Raw genomic sequence first — 25,078 nt, forward strand, 5'->3', positions numbered from 1 at the left:
TACCGTCCCATGGCTCTTATTTCTGCCGGAGGAGCAAGGAGCGATAATGGAGGAGCGATAACCGAGGAACCATCAGACCATCCTCCGATGAAATCCTCAGATACTCGCCCCGCCCCCTTACTGTGTATCGCTCACTGATTGGACGATGCAGTGCATGCACTGATTTCATGCTTCTTGACATGAGAGCAGTTTCCCAGCGGAGTGAAGAAAACACATGAACCTCACGGGAGTCACTCAGTTTAAACCGTGTTTTGTTTCAATGAATGTTAATCTAACTGGGTTTTGATGGATAACATATCTCTTTTTCTTCTCTCAATTATTTATATTTCTATTGTGCACTCTAATCAATATTAATCAAACTATTGTTCGTTTATACATTTTAAGAATGGTGTTTATCTTTTTTGAGAATGAGTTATTTTATTTAATGTATTTGGGTCTACAACAGATGATACAAATGTTTGTCTCAGTAAATGTGTACTAACAGAGGCGGGGATGTTTGTGAAAACAACGGGGACAGAGCTGCTATCAGACGAACAGCTGTGCGGCGTCATCACAAACGGACGTCGTTTCACGTGACGCTCCGGAGGAAAGGACGTCCCATTGCTCTTAAAACTAATTTCCCTGCTTCTCGTGGTTTCCTTGCGTCCCTCCATGCTTCCCTGGTGGGAGGGACTAGAGGCAAGTGAGGGAAGCAAGGATTTAATTTAACCGACCTGAGACGGGGCCAGAGAGGGGAGACAGAGCAGAGGAGAAGATCATCTGTGTGCAGAGGCCAGGATTCAGGAGAGAAACATAAAAGACATGATGAGAGGAGGCTGGACTGTGATGTCAGGTGTTTGTAAAATGGGAGTAAAGGATCATTTCTAGTGAATATAGGACATTAGGACTGCACATGTTTTAGAGTGGATCGTTGAATTCAGGCGTTGAAAAGATGGATAGACAGAATAATGGAAATAACAAAAGAAGGTAGAGGCGGGGGGAGATGCTCAGAAAGCAACAAAGAGCATAAAAAGGCTCAGAAGGGGAAACTAATGGAATTGGTTTAAAAGAGAAGGCCAGGTTAGTTCCAAATGGTAAATGGGAGGATTTGCGGCACGTGTCGTCTGACTGTGCACATGCACATGGCTGCCCCGGGGCCGCTGCACTCAGCCGTGCCATGGCTCAAAGATCTCACGCACGCGCACACACACACACACTATTCACAGACATATAAACACAGTGTAAGAGACTGACAGGAGGATGAGGGAGGAGATAGAGAGATAGAGAGTGGACAGATGAATATAAAGATGTCAAGTGAGGTAAGTAAGATAAAGCGTGAACGCCAGAGAGACGGAGGTAGATAGGAACGCAGCAGGAAAATAGAGATACTCCAGCTGTACTGTATGTGTGCAGCAGATTCTGCAGCTTTGTTTTCATTGTTATTTATGCACAGGTGAGCCTTAGTACCCTGATTATTCAAAGCTCACATATATTTAATAGAGTGTGCGTCTGTTGGTCTCTAATGTAAGGCCACTAAATCTCAGAGGGACTAATACTGCCTCTGGCTTGTTGGGCTATAAAAGACTCGCTATGTATACACATAGCTTTACTGGCAGTGCACCAAGGTACTCTTATACTTACATGTACTCTTATTTATATGGATATTACCTATAACAACGTATCATTGACATTCTTTACATTCAGTGTGATACTCTTTTTTCTTTGCCGTAAAAAGTACGACCAATCATCTGAGTGTGTGTGTGTGTTGGAGGAGGGGCTCTGTGAGGAAGTGGCAGATTTTTTCCGGCTGTGTATTTTCAAATTCTAGCGCACTCGAGCTGGTTTTCCCAAAAGTACCTACCCCACCTTTAAAGTTAAGCATAATCAAAATATTGACATTTCAGTTCTAATTGATTATTCGGTCACTCACAGCGGTTGCCTGGAATAGACTCCAGAGTCTCATTGATGAGGTTAAATGTTTTCAATCTTTAATTTATACAGCCATGTCGGAGAGCAGTTTATGGTCAATTTTGGACTGAAAGTGTTCTGTATGCAGGGGTCCATGTTTACTTGTTGTGGCCTCTCAGGTTGCACCTGAGTGTTAGTGCGTGTAAAGTTATCAATTTCAGCTTAATAAATTATACACTAAAGCAGGGTTGCAATGTCTTCAAATGTATGTGCCTATTTTTGTTTGTATGTGTGCTTGTGGGGTGTAATGTTTTTATTATCATGCAGTGATGAATGGTAACTTGCAGTTCCGGTTTAATCTCTATTAACCCCAACCATGCACCGGTTCAACACACGAAACTCATTAATCCATTAGAAATTGAAAGACAGCTTTCATGGTTTCCTTTCATATAACTCCCTCTCTCTGCTAACACTCTCTCTTGTCTTCTTTGTTCTCCACTCTCTCTCTGAAGCTTAAAAAGAATCAGGGAAGGGAAACAGAATGTAATTTAATCATCCATGTGCAGGCTATATTGTATAAGCTTTAAAAGTTGTTTGGATATGGATCTAGCGTTTCACCAGTTTGATAGATTATGAATCGCTGCAGATGCCCTGTAGTACTGTCTTTAAAGTGTCATCACTTACAGCCGCTGTACAACATGACCTGCGATGCATTCATACAGACACTAAGACTGATCTTACATTACCTTTTAGGAAGGTGGAGGTTATTATTAGCTGTAGAATTGGACTGCAGTATTTTAATCTAGGTGTTTGGTTACTGAGCTTAAAGATGCTGTTGATATCATCCTCATATGTTTATTAAATTATATTGCATAGGTAACATAAATAAATTAAGATTTCTGAGGTCTGTAATTGCCGGATTGTGTGATTTAGGAATACATTATTACTGTTATTAAGTAATAATCACGGATCTGCACTAAGAGAGCTCAGACTTGCAAAGGCATGCCCTATCTTGCAATATTAACGAAAGTAACACATTTCCTATATCCGCCTCAAAAATGTGTTGAGTTTTTTTTTGCCCATGCTACGGCCTTCCACCGACTTTCATGGAAAGGGGCCTGAAGACTTTTTCGTAACCGTCATGACCGACAAAAAAGCTAACAAACAACATGACCTCCTTGGTGGAGGTATTAACAGATCCAGATTAAAGAGCATTGCTTCACTACAATTCATCTGCATTATAAACATTACATGTCCGAACGGGATTGGGGGTGTTCTCGGTAAAACGGAGACACGGTTACAAAAAATGATAGGGAAAAAGTTCCTATCATTTTAGAAAGGATTATCGTGCCATCACGGAAGAGGTGTCTGCTGCCTCGAGCAGTAATCCATCAGTACATTTTATCCTGGTACATACACGGTACACTGCTAAGCCTTGCAAATTGCATCTGGGAGATGGTTGCCACATTAAGTAATCGGAGACACTGAGATCCTGCAGATGTATATTGTGGACACGCACAGCAGCGGTTCATGAGCAATATGCAAAGTAAACACAAGACTCAGGATAGTAGAGAGTGTATTTTGATTCGGGTCATAATGCTTAGTGGTACAGTAGTATCAACTATTTCTTTAGGGAATACTTTCATTATAATATGGTTAACTTCAATAGCACTTAGATATATGAGTTTACAGGTCCGCTATTTATTATACTGTTTTTCATCAATACATTATAGGTCTCAGATATATACAAAACATGTCTCTGAAATGTTTGGCTCCAAATACCAAACAGATCATGCATTGAAGCATCCCATAAACCCCTCTGTTTCAGCCCTGTTTCAAAAGTGCTGATTCTCTGTCTGTTACTTTAGATGAAAATAAGGAGCCACTCCCAACACCCCTCTGCGAGATATTTGGTTAAAAAGAACACAATAGGCGCTTTCATACCGGAGTACTTTTCCCCGTACTTTTCCCCGTACTTTTCCCCGTACTTTTCCCGTTTAGTTCCGATAGTTCCTGGGATTTTGCGTTCACACCAAAAAGAGAACTTAGTTCATGAGAACTTTTACCCCCTTTTTAGTGCCTGCTAGAGAGGCGGTACTTTCCTGGGGAGAAAAAAGTTCCAATTTCTGATTGGCTGGGAGAATTGCAAATCACGGCCCGTAAAACTCGGAAAAGTTTTTTGAAGCCGCCATTGTATTTGCTGGCATTAGCATTATTAGCATTAGCATTAGCCCCGCGCACCAACGGAGAGAGAATAACTTATGGCAACACAAAAAAACATGGGAGCGGTGGAGATGAGGAGGTTTCGGCTATCTGGCGATTTACTCGGAAGGCTTCAGTAGAAGCTGCTGGGAGTCCCAGCAGCTTCTACTGAAGCCAGTCCCCAACTCCGGGGACTTCCGGCCGGGGACTTCCGGCCGGGGACTTCCGGCCGGGGACTTCGGGCGGCAGTATACGCCGTGAAGTTGTTTGCGGCCTGCCAGTAAACCCAAAGCAGGAGAAGAAGAAGTGGCTTAATTTGCGTAATCTTCCCGCTTAGGGAACTTATTCCAGTGTGAACGTGATCGGCTCTTAGTTCCATGGGGGTACTAAGTGCTGGGAACTAAGTACGGCAAAGTACTTGGTGTGAAAGTGGCTTATGGTGCTCTAGGAGAAGATCCAGGTGATAAGATGTGGGGGTGTTACCTTGGTTGGTTATTGGCTAATGGTTACACAAGCCAAAAAATCGTTATGACATAAAGTGGCCAATATCTTTTTATATAAATGGATCAGGACAAAAAGTGAGTGAATCTTTTTTCCTGAAACTTTCATTATCTCTTTACACAGAGGGGACACATGTTTATGTATAAAATACATGACAAAGTAGATTTAGCATAATAGGTGACCTTTTAATATGAGCACCATATTGGTAACGGAATTGTTACCAATGGCTGCTGCCCCAACAGCACTGCAGCCATATTCCCATTTTTTACAGTTATTTGTGCGACCCTTCTGATCGTTCCGGTAAGGTGGAAAAGGTTTCACTTTGTGTTTCTCCAGCAATTGAAGAATCGACCGGAAAATGTCAAAGTCCTGGTTTACCCCCCAAACAACATATGATTGATCGCTTTATGTGCAATGGAGCAGTAAATTACCAAAGCTTGTAAGTTGTAACATTAATTTTCTTTTACTAGTATATCAATTTATATGAGGTCTTTGCAATATAATATTGGAGTCAGTAGCAGAGGTTATTTGAGAGCTTTACTTTTTTTTTTTTTTGATAATGTAGTTGGGTTTCGCTCTGATGAGTAACAGGGCAGGAAGACAACATGGGTAACAAGTTCAAATTGCAACAACAAGTAACAGCGGGAACCATTCAGTTTGTGCAGGTGCGGAACTGGTGATGCACATTTAAAGGTGGGGTAGGTAAGTTTTAGAAACCGGCTCGAGTGCACAAAAATTTGAAAGTACACAGCCAAAAAGAATCCGCCCCTTCCTTCAGACTTCCTTACAGAGCACCTCCTCCAACACACACGAACGCGCACATGACGTCAGCAGACTGGTGAAAGTGGCCGCCTGTTGCTGGCGAGTCATTGAAGTACTGCTGCAATGCACGCCCAATGAGGGCACGAGATACATTTGTGCGTGCACGAGATGGAAGGCTGACAGACAGGGCGGCAATCCAATCCGTTTACGTTTTTTTTTTACGTTACGTACTTTTACGTTTACTTAAGTTGTACTTTTTACAGTATTGCGGCTTCCACAGATGACATTTTTTCATGGATTTTTTGTCAAAGCACTTCAGATATTCATTGCTATCGGGATGTTAAGAGCATTCCATGGAATATAACAAATGTATCTCGAGCCGGTTTCTCAAACTTACCTACCCCACCTTTAATGAGCAATAACACTTCTCATTTTGGTAATTTTATTTTGTTTGGTTGTTTTGTACCGTCGCTCAAAACTAAAGTTATTTTTGTCAGGTTGGGTGTCCTAACTATACTCTATGTGTTTATGTTGATCAGGTGGTGAAGTATAGTTTTGGTTTTCCTCTGCATCAATCTCAATTCTGTGAAAGCACATTTGTGGATTTGTTTGGTGGCTGCGTGCACTGACCCCTCCAGAATCACAAATATGCTTTTGATGAATGGTGGGTTTTGTTTCCTTCTATTGATTTGACATTTTTATCTTGAAGGTTTAAAACGTTGTGGATAATATGAATGAGGAGTCCTGAGACCTAATTCAGTGTGTACTATTTGGAAATGTACTAGCAACATCATATGTTTTCTATTTGTGCTGTGGGACTGTGCACCTTCTTGACGAAGACAGGTTTTGCTGAGGCATTGCCAACTGGACTTCCCAAATGGCCCATTAGTCAAATGACTGCTGCTTCTAAAGATGGAGCCGACGTCACCAGGCATTGTTGGCGTCTGTCCGAGCTCCTCTTGGTGATAATGCATCCCCTCCTCCCACCACGTAAAGCATTCATCTGGCTCCAGCCACTCTTCAGATTGCACCATACTGTGTCAAGTAACAATGCTCTCGTTTTCATGATCAGCAAAATAGAAAAATAAGGCATGTCCCTTTCTAAAATAGTAGAGCCCTTCTCCTTCACATCAGGAATAAAACATGTTTTTCCTAAAACAAGGTTGAAATCAGACGGATAACAAGAGCATACTTGTCGTTTCCCAATTTCACAGCTTGTGTGATGACTAACTTGGATGGTTAAGGCATTATAGCGTATCGTTAGAATTTTTTAGACCATGAATGAGCTTTATAATGTTGTCTCGCGCCTTTTGGTTTCTACCTAACCATAAGGGAATTCTCTGTCTCTTTTAGCTTTTACCACAACTAAATTAGCCACATGTTACAGTAAAACAGCAATGTCTGACACACATGGTTGCCATTTCATGGGCCCATTAGTGTCTGAATAATTCTCATTGCAATAAGCACATGCTGTCATGCTTGAAATAGAGTGATGGCTACCTCTGTTAATTTTGTTTTCATTCACCTGGGCAATGTAACTTGAACATTTGTGTTTGGTTCTCTGACTATTAAGCAGGGCCAATGCGGTCAACTGCCTGTCCCTCTCTCTGTCTCTATGTCCCTCCAAAACACATCCTTGTCAAGACAAAAAGGCAGTTTGGGGATTGGACGAACATGTGCGCACACACATGAAACCACACAAAGCAGTGCTACGCAGACTTTCTAAACAAAAGCAGAACAATAAGTGAGGTGATGACGACTCTCCAAACAGTCTGTGTCAATTAGATAGTGATGAGTGTTTGAAGGCGTGTGCCATTTTAATTTGTATGTGTTAATATGTATGTGAGAAAAATGGGGGGAGGCTTCACCTCATAAGGCGGTTGTTGTACATTATTCTGAAAATAGATGCAACCCAGTAAATGAGCTTTGGATGTCCACTGAGTGTTTATCTGCAGTGTATTTGGGGCAGCTGATGCCGATTTCTTTAAAACTCTAATCCTTAATTTGGCTACCGTGGTAACAGCAAGTGTCGTCTATTGTGTGAGTCGCAGATCTTAAGGAGTAACAAATACTTTGAGAAGCTACTCTTTCAGAAATACAACAAAGGAGCAACAGGTGTATTTGTGAACAGTGCAGCCAAACAAACTCATGCTGTTTTAATAAAGAAGTGGTGAGTTCTCATGCTATGAGAAAACACCATCTAGTTTGAGCTCACACAGAGCGAGTATCTTTCCATCCAACATCAGAGCAAAGGAAGGTGCTGGTGACCTTGCCGAAGAGTTGGAGTCGTGCTCTCTGCTCGTTCTTGTTCCATTACATGCAATTATTACAGAACTGATCCTACGTCACAGATTGGTGTGGTGGTCTCTAGCAACTTTTCATGTCTGTAACAATGTCCTGATTACTCGGGATATCCAGACACCTGACTCACAACAGTTTTCATTAAGAACTATTTTCTTCTGATATATGGCACTAATTGTCTCGCAGTGCAGGAAGATGCCCCACTTCTCCTGTGACACCACATGAGAGGGCTCATCTTACCACCAAACAGAGTAGCAACATGAAAACCTGAATCAAGATAAAAATCCAGGTTTTATTCAAATGACATGTAAATGCTCCACAACGAGCCGACAGCAGATACAAACCCAACCTCGTTGCCAAGCGATGTTTCACTGACACCATTTGGAAGCTGACTTTTTGTCCAAGGTCTAATAGTCATCTTGACTTTTATGAGACTAGTCTGTATTGGTGTCAGTTTAAAATAGTTTTTTGAGTGCCAGTGTGTCCACCAGACAGAGCAGGACCAAAAAGGGCAACGGCTTAGAAGGACATCTGGACAAATTGCACATGAAGGGTCATTTATTCCAAGTCAGGGCCAGGTTTTCTTCAGTCATTTATCTTCACTCCATTTTACTGACAGACTTTGTATTAAACCACCATTACACCAGGAAGATCACTCGCCTCAGTTCAGACTTGAATGGGAGATTATTCAGACTTTCACCGCCATCTTATCTCAAAGATCAGAGGCAATACTTTCGTGCTTGAAAATATATCACTCTTACTGTAAGCTTAATCTCCCTGCTACCGTGGGATCAAATTGTCGAACTGGTACAATTGAGGAATAGGATGTATGAGTCTGTGCAAGAGATATCATTGTTTTACTATTTAAAAGCCAGGTTTCACAGCTTTTCCAACACAAATGATCTGTGGAGAGTCCTTAGATTTAAACACCTATCTCCTAAGCTCTGAATCCACCTCAGCCTTTAAGTTAAGATATAATACATTCAGCAGGAATGGAAAGCCCAATCTTTCAAACTGAGAAAACCACTCTCTTTTAATAGCCAACACCGACCGGAGGGTCTGTATCCTGGCAGTGCATGTATCTTACTTTTGTGAAGAAACAGATAAAAGGCAGACTTTGAGTTGACTTTGAGTTCAGCCTGTGAAATGTAAGACTGTGGTAGACGAGCTTTCTCTTGAGCATAGCCTGTTGTGCATGATCACTTCTGTCAAATCCTTTGTGTTGTTGTTGCTTTGTGCTTAAATTAAATGTCAAACACACATCAGCAGATCCTGTGGCACAACTTTTAGTTGAAAGAGTAGAAATGTCAAATAAATAAGCAATACCCTTGGTCATGTCAATGCCTGGTGAAATAATTGTTGAGTTACAGGTATAGATTCGAGAACCCTCTCAACCCAGCTCAAAACTGATGCATTGTTCAAATGTGCAATCTGACAGGGTCTTCTGCATTTCAGCTTTTGAATATGCGTTACTAAAAATAATCTTATATAGAGCTGAAACAATTATTCAATTAGTCGTAAACAGTAACTCCATTTCCTATCTATTCTGATAATTGACCAATCGTTATTCTTACTCAGGGCTATGTAGGGAAGGCAATGACGATCAGTCCGCTTCTTTCGTCCGGACTAAGTTATTTAAAAAACTGTCTCTGTACAACCTCACAAAGCAGCATGGCCATATATTGTTGTTCAGTTAAATCTGACTTTTAATCAAATAAAAACGATTTTGTATCATGAGAAACTATGAAAAACATTGACATGTACTAGAGGCAGAAATATTAGGCGATTAATCAGGAAGAAAATTGGCAGAGAAATTGATAATAAATATGTTTGGTTCGGCTATGTCCCTCCTGCTTTCAAATTCAAAAGCTTTCATTGTCATTGTACAGAATACAACAAGATTTATAGTTACTGCTCCAGCGAGTGCTTTAAAAACAGACATGTTTAAACACAGATTAAAAGGTCTGACAGTGCACACCGTTTTGGATCGTCATGTAGATGACCAGGATTAATAAATAAATGATTAAAATAGAATTATGATAAAATATATATGATACATATTACAGTATATACATAGAGACAGACCATGATTATTGCACAGTGGGGATATGGGGAGTTATTTTTGTGTGTTTAATGTCCTAATGGCCCATGGGAAGAAAACTGTTTGTGAGTCTGGAGGTGCGGGCTTTCAGTGAACGGTAGCGCCGGCCCGAGGGCAGCAGGTCGAACAGATGACGGGCTGGGTGGGATGAGTCCTTCAGGATGGAACTGGTCCTCCTGAGGCAGCGAGAGCTGGTGATGTCTTCCAGGGAGGAGCTAATTAGCGAACTGAACACCGAGTACCACTGCTTTCAGTCTGGATGGAAACAATACCGGCTAATTGACCATACCCGTCACATTTTGATTGGAGTGAGGGTAGAAAATTGACACTGTGGCACCAAAGCAGATAACAAGTACAAAGAAAATACATGTCCAAAAGTGTTATAATGCTGTTAACGGTCATTTCAACAGACTATGTAAGTCCCAGTGCGTCATATTAAAATCAATTTGTAAAACATCCCTAACGTCCAATACGTCTACATTTTGGCTTTTTATGAATTCCCTTACTACCATCCCTTCTCTCAGTGCAGTGCACACTGCACAGTTTAATGTCATTTCTGTTTTCTCTTGTTCATGTGCGTATACTTTGATATGAATGACTTCTTTCCAGGATTGGGCTGACACTACTGATCAACTTCACAGCCCCTCCCCAGCTTGCCTCTAAAATGTTTATACGAACTTTTAATCTAGCCATTGCAATTACACCTGGTTGACCTGCATTACTGCTTTTAACGCATGGAATGTCTTAAGTGGGGATGAAATTAGAGATTGTTAGCGTTTTGAAAATCACCAACAGATTACTTTCTGTTACTTTTCTGTTCATGACATTTAAAAATGTTCCCTGTAAAAGTTTTGCATTCAAACTCAAATAATGATTTGAAGCACAATTAGCCTCGTGTATCAAAAGGGAAATCATGAGTTGCTAATTAGATGCTATGTGAAAGGATGCAGAAGGTAAATGTCTTGGATATTACAGGACAATCCTTGATGGAGACACTGCATTGTAGGGAGGGTTGCCTGGAAACAGCAGAAAGTACAGGTGGAAAGCTGCAGCATGAAGTAAAAAACAAAGCTTTTGAGTTCCAGGAACAAGATAAAAAGATACTTGTCACTCCTGCCTGTTTTCCAGGGATAAAAAGTGCAATAACTCTGCTTTCATTCTCACACAGACACAAAACCCACCCACTCTTACAGTAGCACACATCTCTGTGTTCAGTGAAGCCTCCAGAAAGCACTCGACTCTGCTGTTAGTTTCAATGTGTTCCCTAGGAGAGCTTCTTTCAGTAAAGCAGGTGTGCTGTCAATGGGTGCTCCAAAACACACACACACAACATCACACACACACACACACACATGTCTAGATGTGTGTGTCTACATCAGAGCACAGTCATTCGTCACAACAATGTAATAAAACTACACGAACAAAGCTACTGTAAGACATACACACAATCACACTGATTCCTTAAGCAATGCTTACAAACGGGTATGAATTGCAAAACCAGAAAATGAATGTTCCATGCATTTTTGTCTCGTAATATTGAAGTGACCAAGCAATATATTTATAATGATATTGCATATCGATGTACAATTGATATGTACATCGATTGTACATATCGAAATGCCTTATTGAAAATTGCCTTTCAATAAGGCACTTTAGAAAAGCATTTGTTTGTTTTATTAATGATCAAGTTATTTCTTAAGGCTTTATATATTCAAAATAAGCCATTAATGAGTAGTTTGCAAGATTTTGATTATACAAATACTGTGGACAGAGCTGGGTTTAAAAGTAAATGTAAACATTGTGTATTAAAAGTAATGTGAGAGTCTAAAAGTAATAAGTGAAAGTAGGTATATTTACTCAAGCATGCTACTTTAAGATTTTAAGTATTTTCATTTTTTGCTACTTTTATAGTTCAATAATTGTATGTTAAGAATAAACTTTATTGATTGATTTGGTGAAATTCACAAGCTTACCGACATTATAAAAAGAAAAAAAACATTAGTTTTCCCCTTAAAAGCTGCAACATAAGATGATGAAGACATTATAATGCTTTATAAATTAAAATCGAAAAAATATAACATTTATAGTATACTTGTATGTATGTTGTGCACAATGAGTACTTTTCCTTTTTCTATTGAATTACATATTGATAACTATTTTAACTAAAGTTCAGTGTTGAATAAAGGTATTTCACTGGTAAGTGTTTCCACACACTGGTAGAAAGTTAATAGTTTGGAAAAGGTTATATTTAGGAAGGCAGAAGATGTGAAGGGAGAGATGTGTAACACATTGTATAGTTGCAGCCTTCAGTATTCAACACAACAGTTTCTACCAGACACACAGACGTGACATTCACACACAGACACGATGAATGTGTCGGGGAGGAGCAGGCGCTTTGATACCTGAACTCGTGCGGGGCCAGGAGGAGAGGGGGGAACGTGGCAGGAGGAGGTGTTACCGCCTCCTGTGCTGCGGCTGAATAATGCATGCGACATCTTCACCTCAGTGCCGAATACGTGAACAAATAGCTCTGATTTGAAGCTTTGTATGCTGTGCATGTTCACTCAGAGCTCTGGTCTTTCTGGCTTTAGTTCTTCGAAAGAAATGTACACAAAGGCACACTCAGACACTGAAGGACGAATGTCTCACTGATCGTCTGCTGGGAGAGAAGAAGTTGAAGATCAAAATGTCTGTGATTGTCTTTGTTGGAGCATCGAGTGTCTGATGAGTCTCTGAGCGAATCATATGGTCTTACTCTGTATCGTCAGATGGCTGCCTTGTCTTGACACAGTTTCAAAACAAGCTAGGAAACATCAATTAGAGTGAACAATTAAAGTCCTGTCGAGGAAAGATGGAGCAAAGATGACTATTCTGGTATTAGAACACATAAGTTGCAATGTTTTCAATTCTCTGTTGGCCAGGAGTGTACATTACATTACATTTCATTTAGCTGATGCTCTTATCCAAAGCAACTTACAGTAAGTGCAACAAACCATAAAGATACAAACTCAATCCAACAAGAAAAGTGAAGATATATTCGCTTCAAACAAGCCAAACCATTGTAAGTGCTTGTACATAAGTTTCAAATAGGCTTAACCCAGTGCAATATACTCTAGTCAGGGGTGTCAAACTCAATTTCATCGCGGGCCACATTCGCATAAAGGTTGCACTCAAAGTGCCGGTTGTGACTATATAAATATATAATATATATATATAAAAAATGTATTATATTACATTATTGCCTCTGAATTGGATTATTATCGGATAGGATAATAACTTAGTAATTAACTACGTCTGAAAGCAGAAGTCCAGGGCAAATAATTGCAAGTCTCTTCAATGCGCATGTCACAAAACGAGATGCATTGTGGGACATGTAGTTTATAGGCAACCTGCTTCTGTAAAGTGTCATGTAACCGTATAATAAACGTATTATATTCTTTGCAAGCTCTTGCGGGGCCACATAAAATGAAGCCGCGTACCGGATTTGGCCCCCGGGCCTTGAGTTTGAGACCCCTGCTCTAGTGTATTTATTTAATGGCCAAGATACAAGCCAAGTAGGTGGGATTTCACTTTACGACGGAAGATATGTCCTGATATCAGCCAGCTCGGTCCTCTGCCTCGTGTTACTCCTCCCTCTCTGCTCTCATCGTCATGCCCCCACCTGGTCATTGCAGCTATCCAAAGGCTCCTGATATCTCCCACCGCACTAGCGCTGAGAGGACTGCTCTTACAAGTTTGTTGCCCTTTCACCCCGCAGTCAGAGTCTTGTTTTACACAAATTGCCCCCCACGTGTGGATCTAGAGATGAAAAGCCCGGGCTTGTGTAATGTTGCCGTACCAGAGCCATTACACTGTGCCAGAACATGAAGATGGCCCTTTTTCATTTTCTCAAATCTGTTTGAGAAAATGGCTTTAGTTTATCTCTTGGCTTCTTTAATCGCGCCATTGATCTTTCCATTGATAGACAATTATGTCAATGCGCTGTTAACAGAGACTGATGAGTGCTCTCCTTTTTAAACACCACAGCTGCAGAGCAGGCCTCGCTCCATCAATTTTATCTCACTAAATCCATCCAAATGCAGTCTCTTTGTCAGGCATGGTTCATTTGTATGCAAACAATCCATTAATGTCACATGGTGTTGAATTGTTATATTGATCATGATATCTGCCGAGGGGGGATTACAAAAAAGATACATGTTGAGCAGAGGCAGGTATCCCCATCAAAAGAACATCTCCTAAATGTGTGGGATTTGGGAAAAGACATTTCAGAAAACCACCGATGTAGAGGGAAGTAGAGGATCATCTACAGCTATAATATTAGTTTAAAAAAAGGAAACACGATTAAAAATAGCTAAGAAGTGTGGGAGAGAGTGATGAGGAAGGACACCTGTCATAATGTGATGTATCATGCAAATTAAGTGCAGCAGACTCAGTCAATATGCCTTGATAATGGAGTCTGTGAATTCTAATGTCAAACAGGACTTCAGTCCAAGTAAAACATGCCTATCAAAGATATTTCCTCGCGCTAATATTGAACATTTGATGGTGCTTTCAGCGATCCAGCATCTTCGTGTAGAAAACCAAGAGAATAGGGGAGCCAAATTAAATGCAGAAATTATAATTAGGATGTAGCTGTAAATACAACACACATGTCCACACTGTAGCTATTGCACATTATGTTTGAGTTACCTATTTAATGCATTTCTTTTCATGATTTGCAATACATGCTACTTTGTTTGTTATCTGTTTTTTCTCTGTCACTTTATCCTGTCATGGCTGTACATTGATTTTAAAGGCTTAATTTCTACTGGCCTATGTTTTGGTCTCAGACTCTTGGACAGATCACAGATTCCTTACAGATCAATAAGGAAAATGGGATCGAAGCAAATGACCCTGAGTCGAAATGGAGTCGCATTTCACCCATCATAGAGCCTTTGGTCGTGTTGTTTTCAGCCTTGTTAGCTCCTTAAACACGCGTCATAGTTATTACTAAATACTTGTCCATCAAATGTATTGGACTTAACATGGATCCAATGTAATGTCATGATGCAGATTTTCTTTTTAAAGAAGGTGTTTAGAGTAGAAATGGAATCATGGTGCCCAAATTATTATAAAGTATATCCACACCAGCATGTTAAGATATCATGTTATTTGAGGTTCTCTTTGCCAGAACTACGCGACATTGTCCTTTTTGGTAGGAATTAGTATTTTAATTGACCCTATCATTCTTTCATTCATATACTTATATCCAAGAAGTCAGGATTTCTCCTCCTCAAAAGCCCCATCTCCATCGCTCAGATGTTTTTCTGTGCCTGCTGGAGCCGCTGAGTTGAATAGATTTAAATCCACTTTTGTCTGGGCTTCTCCGTAGAGCTTGAACTCATCACAGTCTTTTCAGCTGCATTTGGGTAATGGCGAGTCTACGATCTAAATCTGTTTACAACCCTTGCCTGAGTAAACAATCTGCAGCAGCAGTTTCTATAGAAACCTAAATTCTATCCACTTTATGCAAAAGCGATTTCATCAAAAAGATGACATAAATGATTTAGTCTGTCTCAAAAATTAATTTAAAGCACCTATTCATACATGTGTCTACTGTATATCTTTTCAATTTCAATGTGTTTGTGTGAGTGGAATACCATCATTTCATTTTAGGGGAATAACACTGAAGCTATTAATCCAATGATGTCTACTCTTTTATTTCTCAGTAATAAGATAGCATACTTGTATCACATACTGTACACCGCAGGTATGCTTTAACAAAACATGTGGGTGTCGCTGAGGATCTATTAGCTCTTCTTATTATAGTAGTCTTTCACTTATAATCCTTTTTTGCAATATTGAAAGTTTAGAAATCAAATTATAGTCAAGTGTTTAAGAGTTGCTTCCTCATCAGATCATACACTAAACGTTCCTGAGTGAAGGAAACAGTGCTGACTTTTGTTTTCAGGGCTTCTTACAAGACACCAGTGGGTGATAGAAATTGAATACAGGGAACTGCGGGGGATGACCTGTCAGAGATGATGTATTGCTTAACACTTCATAAAGTGGGCGATCGTGTGGCTACATTTAAATCTATGGCAGTTGTAGCTGCCTCACCAAACTGAAATGATTATCTCACACCCGAAAAAAGTTGATGAGTGATGGAATGGAGAGAAAACTTTCCTTCTCACTTTCTTACCGCTGTGGGGGGTGAAGATTTGTCCTGAGGGTATTTTGTCGTAGAGCTTGTTGCTAAAGATTTACTGTATAGATTCACAGAAGTGTGAAACTGTGGTGTAAACATTTATATCAAACGAGATTCCTTGTTGAAGCGCTGGTAAGGATAAGAGCACATTATTCAAGATTCAAGACTTTTATTGTCATTTGTGCATATCTAAAGTGTAGTTATGACAATGATAATCTTAGGTCACAGGCTCCTCCAACAATGCAACACAATAAAACATAAAATAGTGCAAGTAAATAAAATAGAATATGGTAAAGGTTGTGCTCTGCAGGTCGATGCACTGTGCTTGAAACTGCAATAAAGGCTACAACAATAAGTATGTTTGTTGAATGATGTTTAATAGCTTACAGTTTGCTCATACTTTAGCTATAACAACTTTATATGGCAATAAAATGTCACTAACAGCCTGTGTTGCTCGCCTCAAATGGCTAAATAAATGAAGCAGTGCAGCTTTAAAGCATCAAAGAGATGTGCTATGTCCTATAAAACAAGCTTCTGTCTCCCCACAAAATCAAGAAATATAAGGTTGTCTTTTATTGTTCCTGTGACGAGCATGTAAAGTACGCCCCATCTGTCTGCCGACTCGCTTTGCACATGGAGTGTTTCGCTAGCAGTATGCTGCTTGAAAGAATTAAATAAGGGAAGCTACATCAGCAGCCTGACGGTAATTGTCCATTAGTGTGCTCTGACATCGTGTGTCTTTGTATTGTTTGGCATTCTGCACTGCAGATACTCAACACATGCTGACTGTGGAGCCTCTTTAGACACATTCAGTTGCTATGGGATTAGAGATAGCTGATTTTTAAATACAATCCTATGAAAATTGATATGGGATTTTAAAATTAAAAAAGCAGGGAGCGAAAACATTTCTTTAATCACAGAGATGTGTTTCTCTTGTGTTTGTTTTAATGATAATGTCATCATCATGGCAGCATTGCAGTGTTTTCAAGCATCTGCCAATTATGAGTAAAACACCACACGCCAACTAACAGAATGAAAGCGGTACTGAAAAAGATATTGCCGTAATTACAAAGCCACCTATTTTGCTGGCGACTATTGATTGGTGGAGGTTACGGAGTCATACCCTCAGAGTGTCTCTTTCACAGATGGTCTGCTCCTAATGAACCCGACTAATAAGCCAGATGCCTTCGTGCTGTACCACACAAGGCTTTGCGAGGTGATATGGAAGGAATGTCAGATACATCTTTAATTGAGGACAAGGAGAGGATCCATGGTGGCATGTACAATTCGATTTAACTTCCTATTGGATCCACTGACATGCCTGGAGGGGATACATTCATTTAATGGAGGACCTGTGGGAGTTGACATTTTACTCGCTGTACCACATTGTAGTTGGTGAAGGGTCAGTAACGTGAAGCAAAAAGAAGATGTAATTGACGTTAAACACTATAAAAGTAGTTTTAATTATCAGCTAGGACTTCAAGCATGTATCCCATCCTTCTACATCATGTTTTTGCTTTATCTAGCTTCAGTGTATGGGGTTGTAATGGATGCTGTGCAAACCATCTGCAAGCCATTTATAATGTTGTGTATAATGAGTCTTCCTGAGAATGTTGTGTGTTGCCTGGCAGCCTGTGCCTCTCTGCTTGAGTCATTCTCACTGTTGGTCCGTCTTTGTCTGTCTGCTCTCAATCTGTCTGCCTGTCTGTGTGTGTGTTTACTTGTACTTCATTTCTAAATCAATCTTAGAAACAATGGCAGCCAAGATATTAAGACATCAGGCCGCTCTGTTATTGGATGCATTCATCATTCAAACGGCAAGACGGCATTTAGTATTGCAGCAGAACTCTAATTAGAATGTAATGCAACCACAAGCAGATAGTAATTGCCATTTTGGATTGGCTACATTGATATGCTGAACTGATCTCTTTTAAGCGGCTCATTAGAACGTGTGGCCTTTTAAAAGCGACAAGCAGGCATCCATTTTCTTTTTAGTTTGTTCCAAAGGGTGTGTGACATCCAGTAGAGGGTAGCATAGAGTGTACAATGACAAACGGTGTCTCTTCTCTTCCAGGGCCAAAGTGTTTCGGGGAAAGAAGATCCTTGGTGACTACGACATCAAAGTGGAGCAGGTATTGTATTGATTTCTATAGACCTATGATGACACAGAATCATTTATTGAAGGTTGAGGGGGGTTCAGAACAGAGAGGAAAGTGAACTGACACCACATTCACCTCTGATATGAAAATGCATACGTTTGAACCGACTGATTGCTTTGTACAGAAAGTTAAAGTTCCAAAGAACTAAGAAACAGGGCCGTGCACAGACATTCGGAGGGACTATTGCTCTAAACTGGAAAAAGGGCCTCCCCCAATAAAAAAGGATAAAAAGACCTTTTGAAAATTGTAACTTGTTTTTAATGTAAAAGAAACCAAACGATTATTACATTAACTAATTTGAAGAGTAATTCACATTATCATCTCATAACAAAATAAGCTAAGGTGACGAGGGAAATGTTTTGTTTTGCGGTCCATATCTCATTAAAATATCTAATGTTAGTAACTATTAAAGACACAATGGGGACAATTCTGTTCTAATGTAGTTTGCCAGACCTTTGTAACTGCTGTGCAGTCCAGACATACTGATAAAATAGGGCCTCTAACTAATTAATGAAACCAGTTCAATACGCATTATTCTTATTCTTAACATTCTTTATGAGCGTTGGGTATCTAATTACTTATTTATTTAGGTGTTTTTTTGTAAATAACCGACGGTATCAAGAGGAAGTAAAGTCCCCTGGTTTGTCCCTTATACCCTAACTGCCATGAGACAACTCAAAATCAAGTTTCCAAAATCCGACACTGAGGTGGTCTTAACGCACCGGCAGATGACAGCGCTGACAAAGTGTCTTTGTAGCGAGACGCTACAATACTAATCGTGGGCTTATCATGTTGATTCGGCCACAACAGAAAAAAGAAAAACAAACTCTCGCTCTCTCCAGAGGGGCAGGTCAGCCAAAAAGGCCAAACGGGCCGTTGCCCGGGCAACATTAGCCCGTACCTGTGCACGTCCCTAATAAGAAATATATACTGGAAGGTGTTACTCCAGAAAAAAGAGTGAATACATTGCTATGTTGTGGTTGCAGAGAAAGGAGGATAGGTGTGGCCTGTGATGGCAGCAGTTCTCCTGGACTGCACCATTCGGTCAAAACTTAAACAACTATTAGATTGATACCCAAATGCACTTTTGTACAGATATTCTTTGTACGTGCCTATAGACGAGAAATCTTAATGACTTAGTGAACCCCTGAAGTTTCCGTTAACTCCAGCTAGAGATTAACATCTATGGTTATTATTAAAATATCTGGAGATATAGGCATACTGAAATAATTTGTATAAGAAAATCTACAGATATTCTAGGTGTCCTTAGGGAAAAGTTCTGTTAAATCTACAGCGTTCCCCTGGTTATGAATAAAATGAGGATGTTGCAAACCGTCTAAGCTTTAGACTACATTGTACAGCATTAATTAGCAAACGTTAGCATGCTAAAAGTACCTGTAAAGCATACAGCCTACCTGCTAAGCATCAACATGCATTGTAACTGTGAGCATATTAGCATTGTACACATCAAATAGATTCTCTGCCAGGAATCTGTGTTACAGGTTTCAAACCCTGTCTGCCCCATAGAAACTGCTGAGTGTTTTTGTTTTTTGCACTAGTCATCCTCAGCAAAAATGCAATTTGTGCTGTGCATTACACAATAATAAATATACATATAACACTTGTAAAACCATCAGTTCTTCCTTATCTTTTAAAGTGTGTGCCATTTATGGTTTCATATTGGTTGAACCATCCTAACCAGGAAACCAATTTATTTTTGCATTATTTGGTTAGTGCATAAACCGAAATGAATATTTTCTGGGGTTGAAGGCCGAGCAGCTTCACAGCTAATAGATGTTGACAATGAAATTACGACCTCAAGCCTTCACACAGAAACAGAAATAGACACAAGAGGAGGCCGGAGTCGGCAGCTATGAGTCACAGACAAATCTTCAATTTGCAACCACACATGCATTATTCTACTCTCGAATAACAATATAGTTTATACAATAAAATAGATGTTTGTCACAATGTCAAAAATACAATGAGTATTATAACCGCTCATTGAAATGCTAAAGTGTTTCATATAGCTTTCTATCACTGCTTCTGCAAAATACATTTTTAAAAGAGAAAATAATTTATTTACCAGTTTACCCATGTATGAAAATGATTAAAAAAAAGATATACCCAGTATAAAAACAACTGTCATTATAGAAACAAGTTAAAATATAATGTCTTCTACAACAACCTTAACTATTTAGGGTAGAATTATTAGATATTCTGCTTATTCTTTATGAAATGTCTGTGTCTCGTGTTCTCTTTCCACTCTTGTAGGCCGAGTTTTCAGAGGTTAACCTCGTCTCTTATTCAAATGGAAACTGTAGCGTGGACATGCAAGTCATCAGGGGCGGGACCAAAGTGGTCAGGTCAGTAGCACACACACACACACACACACACACACACACACACACACACACACACACACACACACACATTCCATAGAGATTAATTGACAATAAATCCAAAACCTACAACCTGAATAACTTTGTGAAACTTTCCATAATTTGGAAGACATTTGGCTCTTTACAAAAAAGAATAATAACAACTTAGATTTATTTTCAAACCCGAGCGCAGAGCTGCTGTATACTGTAACTCGTATGCATCAATTAAAGATGATCCAAATATATTTTTGGGGAAATCAAAATGATTCCTCTTTGAAATAAACTATTTGTCTACCGCAAGCTCTAAACAGTGGAAAGGACGGAGGCGTATGACCACAGTCATTACCCACAGACTGGCCCAGTGCAAACACGTGAACACACTGTAAACCAGACAATCACAGACCACAGCGACACAGACACCAGCGCCCCCGCTGAGGACTGCCAGAGATGAAGTATACTCCCACTGCTCACCAACAAAACCAACAGGAAATAAAGACGGCAGCCTCAGACTGGTGATCAGCCTTGCTGCCCTGTAATTATGCTTTATGAACGGTTTGTCCTCAAATGTGCACCCACAAACACTGACCTGAGATAATGCAGATTCAGGGAAACTTCGATTTGTGGTTGGTAGACATGTCTACAGAAGCTTATTCTTTTAAATCAGAGCTCCTCAGAGACCTCCATAGTTGTATCATCGCCTCTGTCTCAGCCAAACAAGGACAAGCTGTGGAGAAAATGAATGCGTTTGCAAGATAATTATCTGTCTTGTTGTCTGCCAGCCTGAGTTCATTGCAGTCTTTTACGACTTGGACGGTTTCAACTATCTTCAATTGTCTCGGTAATTACACTGTGTCTATCGATTTCAAGTCAAAGCAGTGATTTGCTAAGTAACCCTAACCAGGAAGACGATTTAATGTTTTCCAAACATGAGGCTAAATGTTATTCAGCAATTGAGATAACAAATATTAAGTAAAAACATCCACCAAGAGGAAACCACAACCCGACAATATAAATAAATATTTACTGTCATCATGTTTAAGGAGAGGAAAAGGGAATGCATCATCACAAGGGTTATCATTTATTAATGATGACACAAAGTAATTTAAAGAATAAGTCAAGTATTATTTGATTTGATTTCCTCTTCTTACCAAATCCCTTGAAAACCAACAATGTTGTAGTCCGTCTCTCAACATCCTTTCTGTGGTGCTCAGTAGGCTTTTTAAAATATCCACCCTACATTTGAAGTATTCGGCAATACCCTGCTGTTTATTCTGGCATCATGTTGGCTAAAGGGTTCAGGACATTCAGGAAAAAAACGCCCATGTACCGGGCAATAAAGAGTTCATCAGAAATAATCAAAGTAACGTCCACATATTATAATATAAGTTTCCTGGGCGCTGTAGTTTTTAGAAAATATTACTCAAAGAAATGTGCCCACAATCATTTTAATGAGGCAATGCAACCTAGTGCAACGTTGTGACACTATGTCATGGTTTGCCTGGAAAACGCTTATTAAAATAAATTCTGTGGCAATCCGCTGAGATTTCAGGTAATAATGTCACATTTATTTTTTTCTGATACTTTACGACAGAAAACCCAGAAAACAAATGCCATCAGCCTAGTTTTGATTTGTGTTCAGTGCTAATTGACAGATGTAAACATATCAATACAAAATATGAACCCCCCGACCATCGCAGAATCCGATGAGTGCTGCATGGGTCAAATAAAGTGAGTAATAGCAATACACATATATCCGCACACCCTAAAGCTCCCATCTGAATGATTTGAATGCTGCTGTGTAACAAACAAGCTCTTCCACAACAGTAAATAAAACACCTATTTATCAGCATGTGTGCACTGTGAGATTAAGCTTGTTAGCTTGTGAACATTTAACTTAAAGCACTGCCGCTAGCAGGGGGCGCCGTAAGGGGGTGAAAAGTTAGGACGATTCTAAGGGCCCGTGACTGACAGGGGCCCAAACAATTTTCGAACATTAAGAAAAAGAAAATGTAAGTAACCAATGTGATATCTTTTCATGGGGCCCAAAATCCCTGGTGGTGCCCCTGGCCGCTAGCATAGCTGTACTAGCATAGCTGTACTAGCATAGCTGTACTATCATATCGGTTAAAAAAGCAAAGTGAAAGCTAGTGGGATGACTCTACCCCTGCTACTCACTAATTCAGATTTGAATGGAGGGTCATCTTCGCTGCCTACTGTCAGCCATGAAGAGATATCAGTCACATTAGTCGCTGTGTCTCTCCAGCAGAGTCTTTTTATACCTTCCTGAAGAGTGTGATTAGTATTCTCTGTGCATGAAGAACTGGTGGTGGCCACCGAGTGCCAGACTTTTCTCTCACCCCTCTTTATGTCTCTTTTACTCTGTATTATTTCCTCTGTCTCTTTTCTCTCTCCTCTTCCCTCTCCTTCTCTGCCTTTCCTCACACTCCCACCTCTTTCATAGTCGGAGAGAAACGAAAGAATAACAGGAGTCATGCCCTATCACTATCAACCCATCACTGAGCTGGATTCTGTTTTTGCCTTTAATCTGCGGGTCACTAATGGCTTCGATGAACTCAAGAGCTTCAGTTTTTAATATTTTGCTCTGGAGGCTGATGGGTGGCGGTGGCTAAAGAGGTTGGCCGTACACCTGTTGTAAAATATGCTGTTCCATCTGGTAATGCATCATGAAACCCCACACATGGAACCCATTTCTGTCTGATAATGTTTACTTGTTAAGATCTATCCCTTATTTAACATTCTGAAAGCTATATCCCTGCCATCAATTTGTTGTTTTGCATCAGCCATGTGCTCTAATAGAGATGCACTTTCTTTGTTTTTTTACATGGCAAGAGTGAACAAATGCTAATGTCAATTAGGGTTGAAAGGGGCGGAACATTTCCGATACACTTCCGGAAAGTTTCCAGAAAGTTTGCGTGGGAAGTTAAGCTGGGGGATTTTGGAAATATTCGATGCAAAATTAAACAAAAAACGATGAGATTTCAACAGATTTTTTTTTTTTTTTAAGTAGAACAGAACAAGTTTTAATTATTTTATTGAACAATTATTTGTTTCATTGAAGAACGAAAACAGGAATGCTGAGTTAAATATTACTCATCTGTGCATGTGATGGAGGAATGCACAGTGCCCGTAGGGGGTGTGGTCTCAATAGCCATGCAGTAAGCAGTGTGCTATGGCATGGATATTCAAGTGTATTTCAATGGCATCTGTTTGTTTTAGTCAAGATTATGCTAAAATATACTTTCCCCAAATATATTTAAGTTCCCTATGAAGAGCCAACCTTCAATTTTGAAAATTCCCAGTTTATTCCCATAAATTCCCGTGGAAAGTTTCCATCTTTGAAAATTCCCGGAACTTTGCAACCCTAATGTCAATACTGTTTCTAAAACAATATGAGCAGTGCCTGTTTACTAAAGATTGTGTGATGTTCATTATAACTACAGCCGCTCCCACTTGTCTTACTGAATGATGCATTACAACATAAAGGGTCATCCGTCATTTCTCTCAATATACTCTGCTTAATGTTGTTAAGGTGCACAAGATCCAGGTCCACTGTCACCGTTTGAAAAGGTGAATTCACTTAGGTAAACATCTGGCATCATCAATGGGTACCAACCAACTGAATCACAACGTTTTACAGCCAAACTCCATGTGCCGTAATGACGTGAAATTGCAATCTCCGAAGAGAAAGCCAGGAAAACAATTTCAAACATGAAGGGTTCACTTGTTTACATTTATTTTATGAATAATGATTCACATCATAGATATATTTTCCACTGATACTGAAAGTGATGCTTATAAAACTCCTATGATTTAATTGAATGTGTCATTTTCATTATAGATAATGGAAAAATAAATGTAACATCAATTACCCACTTCAGGCATCATTTACCATCAGACTGGCTCCTGTGTGCCAGGAAAAGTAGATCTCTTTACTTGGCAATCCACAACAGAGAGCTGAGGATGGGCCGCTCCATTGTCTTTCTTCCTCAATCCGATATAAGTTATTCATGTGGTCAGACAGACTCATTCTCTCACTGCCTCGACCTTTCACTTGTGGCTTCGTGGGTTTCCCCATTGCACCATGACCTTTAGTTAATGCCATCTCTTCTCTTTCTTCCACACAAAATGCAGGTCTGTAACATCAGCCAGATCCAAATGTCTGACTTTATGAAATATCAATACAATCTTGTGTCACAGGCTTCTCCAACAGAGCAACACAAAACACAGATAAACAGAAAAAATATAGTGCAAGTAAATAGTAATACAAAAGTGAAATAGTGCAATAAGAGTCTATATGCAAGTTATTGAAATAGGATATATAGGTAAATAGATAAATGATTTATTTTAAAAATCATTTATCTATTTACCTATATATCCTATTTCAATAACTGTTAATTGTTAAGTAGCAGCCAGATGAATATTAGGGATGTTGTTTCAACTGTTCCGGCCCGTCCACACAGCGGCGTGCGTTGACGCTTCACCATTCACTTTGAATGGGGTGACGTCACTTTTCGCCGAACTGCATCGTGGGAAGCGACGTGGAGCGTAGCTGGCGTGGCTCGCTGCAAAAGTTGAG

The 25,078-nt window shown here is 39.8% G+C and overlaps 1 protein-coding gene across 1 annotated transcript in view; it reads left to right on the forward strand.

Annotated features, from left to right (window-relative positions):
* Positions 1 to 25,078, forward strand: part of syn2b (synapsin IIb) — an 81,563-nt gene that overhangs the window by 24,861 nt on the left and 31,624 nt on the right. The window contains exons 2-3 of the mRNA XM_034083219.2: positions 18,016 to 18,073; positions 20,375 to 20,466. Of these exons, the coding sequence (XP_033939110.1) occupies positions 18,016 to 18,073; positions 20,375 to 20,466 (150 nt within the window). The remainder of the gene's footprint in view (positions 1 to 18,015; positions 18,074 to 20,374; positions 20,467 to 25,078) is intronic.

Source organism: Pseudochaenichthys georgianus, chromosome 5, assembly GCF_902827115.2.
Source record: "Pseudochaenichthys georgianus chromosome 5, fPseGeo1.2, whole genome shotgun sequence".
NCBI classification, from domain to species: Eukaryota; Metazoa; Chordata; class Actinopteri; order Perciformes; family Channichthyidae; genus Pseudochaenichthys; species Pseudochaenichthys georgianus.